Here is a 5,512-nt window from a genome sequence, read left to right on the forward strand (position 1 = left end):
AGCCGACTGAAGGAGTTAATGATGGTGAAGTGGAACCGAATATAGATATCAAGGCAGAACAGAAGACCAAGATTTGAAGCCAATAATTGATTTCCTACAAGTAAGTGTTTTGTGCCCTGCTTGGGAGAAGGTGTCTAGCTTAAATCCTGTGACAAAGAACTGTTGGGCACAATGGGACCAGTTGAAACTTGAAGATGGTATTCTTCTCTGGAGATGGGAAAGTGACGACCTGGCAAACAGTTATACCGAGAAAGTTACGGGAAGTTGTGCTGCGTCAATCCCATTTTGGAGTTATAAAGACATTGAGTCACCTATGTCAGAGATTTTACTGGATAGGTATGAGGCAAGATGTGGAAAATGGTGCAGGACCTGCAGTACATGTTGTGCTAACAGGGGACCCAAGCATAAGGGACATGCTCCAATGAAGTTATATCAAGTTGGTGCACCAATGGAAAAATTAGCCATTAACATTGCTAGTCCTCTGCCCTAAACTGGAAACAGGTATATTTGTGTGGTGGTGGATTATTTCACCAAGTGGCCTGAGGCCACAATACCAAATCAGGGAGCTACAACTGTAGCTTCGGCTATTAGTGATTGTATGGTATGCCATACAAACTGCATTCAGATCAAGGCCGTAACTTTGAATCAGCTGTGTTCCATACGAAAGACCAGGACAGTGCCACTTCACCCACAGTGTGATGGGATGGTAGAAAAGTAGAATTGGACACTTGGACAGGAATTGGCAAAGTTTTGTAATAGCCGCCAAGATGACTGGGATGTCTTACTCCCTCCACTGTTGATGACCTCTAGAACAGCAGAGCATGAAGCCACTGGATACACTCCAGCAAAGCTGATGTTTGGTCGGTAACTTCGGTTGGCAGTGGACCTGATAAGAGGACGCCCACCTTACGAAGAGTTGCCCGTAAATGTGCTAGAGTTCGTGAAAGTGTTATCTGAAAGATGAATGATATTCATCATCAAGTGCATTCAAACTTAAAAACATCTGCTGATTCCATGAAGTTATGTTATGAGAAGAGATCTACTGAAGTCAGCTTTGTACCAGGAGACAAGGTGTGGTTGTATAATCCCAGGAAGACAAAAGATAAGTCTCCTAAGTTGGGAAGGCCTATATGACATAGTGGATCGTCTCTCAGATGTGACTTTACAAATAAAATGTGGTCGGCGAGGTAAGTCAGAGGTAGTGCATGCCAACAAGCTTTGGCATTATCATGGTCCAGGACATTTCAGTTGGAATGAAATGAACAACAGAACAAATGACGTTGCTTGAGACGTGTCACCTGAGAAAGCCACTGTTGGAGAAGAAACTACTCGGTTTTGAGAAGGAAGACAGTGAAGCCGTTAATGAAGTTACTACCACTGATGTGACTGCTACCGATAATGGGACATTTCCTGATGGAGCAGATGAACCCCACGTGAAACAGAAACCAATGAGATGGAGACCAGTACGAAAGAAGAAACGTCCTGTAAAATTTTAATTTTGTGTCTGTAAATTCTGTACATTTAATTAAGTTATTCTTAATCATCTATTGGTTTAATGTAAGTGGCTATTGTTCGGGACGAACAATGCTAAGGAAGGGGCAGTGTTACGACAGCGTGAATCTGGGAGCATGCGCGCTGGAGTTTCTCTAATTATCGAGAAATCCCGCGAATGTTTGAGTGTTTGCTAGACGCCCTGTTTTTTAGTATATAAGCCTGGGAAAAAAAGCCAGCGATAGATAGATAATTTTAAAAGCTAAGAATAGTGACGGTAAATAAAGTATCTGAATCGCTGTGAATTATAGCGTGTGTTTATAAGAAATCATTAAGTTTAAAGCGACGAGGAACGTATTGACTATGGAAGTTCTGTGTATTACAAAGTTTGTATCGAGAAAGTATAAACTAGTGTTAATCAAGAAGTGATTTGTATCACTGAAGTTCTTCGCAAAAAATTCCTACCGGAAATTAACAAACAAGCAGATACGTAACAGTACATACGCCTAACCTGCCTTTATAATTTCTCGGCTAATCAGGCTAATCATTCGAGTAACTGAATAGACTCATAACTCACCGAACTTTACCGCATTATACCGTTTCTCTTTTTTTCTATATATTCCATGAAACCTTTCAATTGTTAATGTTCATGAACTTTCTTGTCTGTAACGCCATGAGCCCTCTAGCAAACATCTAGATTAAAACATTGAAAATATAGCTTAGCATATAACAATACATAAACACACTTTATTTCGTGGGCCCATCTAGTGAGGCAATTTTCACACACAAAAGATTCCAATTTATATTTTTTTTTCTATAATTTTCAAAATATTTCTTATTCACTTCTTATCACATCATGTTAAAATATAGTTTATATAATATAAATACGCAATGGTATATACAGAAAATATACTGAAAACAGGCACATAGTAAGTAATCATAGGTAGGCAAACGACGATTTATAAGCACAAGGAAGAATTTTATTGATGGTGAAACATTCTATATGTTTCACAACAGAACATGTAGCATGTTCCACCATAAATAAAATTCTTCTTTATGCGTATAAATCGTTCTTTACCTACTTATTATTATATTAACATAATGTGCTTCCTTACTGGAGCACATAGTAAGTAGTCTATAAATCATGCTGCTACTTGCGCTGACTGGTTTCTCTGTGAATGAATACCCTGATGTATGTCATCACGGCGAATTTTCGTGTATGTTTATATATTAAAAGTTAGGAGTGACATATTATCTATGGTATAGCTTAAAATAATCGTAATTTTATAGATCTCAAAATAATTGTAGCATCATAGCACTGCAAATTAAGTTTTTCAATAACTAGGCCAAACCATATTATCTGTAAGGGTTTTATGCATATGGGTTTGGATTCTTTTATAGTAGGTGTCTGTGACTTGTTGGCGATAAATTCGAACAATAAATGGACAGCACACAATTCACTTGTTTTAAAATAATATATTCAAAACAAGTTAAACGTATGTACAAAAATTCTTTACAGAATAGAAAAATCACAGTTTTATCTAAAACTCTAAATAATTCCCTTTTCTTGTCAAGAATCCACTCAGGCTGATTCAATTACTTTGGAATTCATCTGACAAGACGAACCATTTTTCTCTAGTTTATTTCTTGCTGTACAGTCTGCGATATACTCACTTACGTTACTCGTGGGTTACCACAGTTGTATCTGGAACAATACTCACTTAAGGCAACCAGAAAAATACCTAAAATCGAGTAACTTGGCGTCAACAATACTACAACAATTGAACCACACACACACAACATACGCCTCGACTCTTCCCGAGTTACGCAACCAAACTTGTCGTAATTATCGCCATTAAAATAATTTCATTTAACTCTCTTGTTATGAAAAGTTAATAATCATTTAATATTAGATCACTAAATGAACTAAATAATAACACTGACACTAAACAGTCTTGTATATACAACATTATCAGTAAGATAAATGAAGATGAAAGTTAAGTTTTTATCTAAGTAAACTTAAGCCTAATATTATTGTATTCAAAATCAAATATTCTCGTTATACTTAAATTATGTACGTATCGTTATTTGTAATTACCTGTTATAAAATCAGATGGAAGAGTTAACAGTATCAGCAACTCTGCTATCAATGAGTCAAAATTGTGGAGCACATTTTACCATCTGAAATCATTAATCCATGTAAAATTTTAAGTTGGAGGGCTACTAAAATTCACACATATGGGCACATTCTCACTCTCACAGGCTTTAGTAAAAAAATAGCTTTGGTCAAAATAGCAGCTTTCTTTTATGCACTGTGGTTGGATGACTGGCTGGATCCATGTCATGCTGGACATTGTATTGATCAGGATATACACCAGATTGCATCATTTTGCTTCACTGAGTAAAAAAGTTTGTGGGGAGCATGCCCGCATACACCTCTAGAAGGCTACCACAGTGTGCTACAATTTCACTTAAAAAATCTCAAACAGATTTCTAAAAGTTGACAGTTTTGAAGTTGTAACAACAGATACTCACAAAATTACACTGGGGAGTGTAATTTGATTTAACATATTACACCTACTAAGATAACCCCACTTTCTTTTATGTCAAGAAGATATTCCTGTTTTACAGTTGGACATGTATACATATGTGGTAACCTGAATTGTTAAAAAGTCTTACAATCAGTTGCTGGTTGGTAACCCTTTACATCGGTTAGTATAGCACTCACTTGTAGGGCAAGGGACCTGGGGTCAAATCTGATTTGGAGAGAAAAAGAAATGCCACACATATTGTCTAGTAATAAGATGTTCCATCAAAAACAACAGTCATCAAAACAACCACAACAAACCATAACTGCATGTCATAAGATAACACCACAAACATCAAGAATAAAATCAGTGAATTCAAAATGGTAACATGTGACATATGAGCTCAGTTATAAATAATTTATTACTTTGAGTAACTTTTGAATATTAGAAGACTCTGGATTGAATCTCATTTACTCATTTTATATTTCATAAGAAAAACATGAAATTTGTGTCAGAATTTGTTAAAAACCTGGCGTACTTGTATAATGCATCCCAGTTTGAGAATGGAAACTTAATCTATGATATACTGAAGTTAGCAATTAATTTGATAATTTCTAGGCATCCAAGGGCTGATTAGTGTAGATGGAGACTGGTGCATGTATTCATTTACATTTAAGTTGTTTGCTATTAGTGAATCTTAAAAAATCTGAAAGTATAATGAAGTTTTTTATTAAAACTTTGTTAATAAAGATTCTACCTTTCAAAAAATATCTTGATATAGTGTATTTGTATGTCTCATGTTATTTTGGAATACAACTGATATTTAAATAAGAACTTGTTAATGTTTCTGAGATAATACATTTGTGTAAAAATTTAATTGGGAAATATGCTTTTCATCACAGTGCTGCTGAACTATTTTACCATAAAACAGTTGAAAACAAAGTCTGCCACTTTCAATCAAACTTTATCTTAACAGTATTTCCAGAATTCTGCCAAACACAGTATACTTCAAAAGTTTAAACACAAATTTATAAACATTTTTATATAAAGAAACACTTTCAAGAATTTTGATATGAATATCCACTTTTTTGTGTAAGAAATAAAATTCACTGCCGATTAAGAACATAGTTACACTGAAAATACCTAAGTTACACACACACAAGTGTTAAGGCATATTTCCATGAAATAGTTAAGATGAATACCTGGAAAGCTTTGTTTATTGTTAATGATGTCTGAAATAAACAAGCTTGTACTATAAAACCACACATTATTTTGTTACTCTACAAACCATCTGCTATCTTTAAAAATTATGATGTTCTCTTTTGTCTGGCCCATTTCTAAGACCATCTTTACTAATTTTGTTTTCTTTATCACGGCATTTTTTTTTGACACCACTTAAAATTACTAGTCATCACTAATAATTGGGGTGAGCACAGTCCAGTGGTTAGTATGCCAGAGTGTGTATCAAAGGTTCTGTGGTTCATTTGCCCTTA

General features: G+C 35.1%; 2 protein-coding genes across 2 annotated transcripts in view; one reads left to right on the forward strand and one right to left on the reverse strand.

Annotated features, from left to right (window-relative positions):
* The window catches only part of LOC106478060, an 89,069-nt gene that overhangs the window by 8,789 nt on the left and 74,768 nt on the right, over positions 1 to 5,512 (forward strand). The window lies entirely within an intron of this gene.
* LOC106478051 overlaps positions 4,973 to 5,512 on the reverse strand; it is a 2,914-nt gene continuing 2,374 nt past the window's right edge. Inside the window, exon 3 of the mRNA XM_022381576.1 lies at positions 4,973 to 5,025. Coding sequence (XP_022237284.1) covers positions 4,973 to 5,025 — 53 coding nt within the window. The remainder of the gene's footprint in view (positions 5,026 to 5,512) is intronic.

The sequence above is a fragment of the Limulus polyphemus genome, unplaced genomic scaffold (genome assembly GCF_000517525.1).
Source record: "Limulus polyphemus unplaced genomic scaffold, Limulus_polyphemus-2.1.2 Scaffold176, whole genome shotgun sequence".
In the NCBI taxonomy this organism is placed as follows: Eukaryota; Metazoa; Arthropoda; class Merostomata; order Xiphosura; family Limulidae; genus Limulus; species Limulus polyphemus.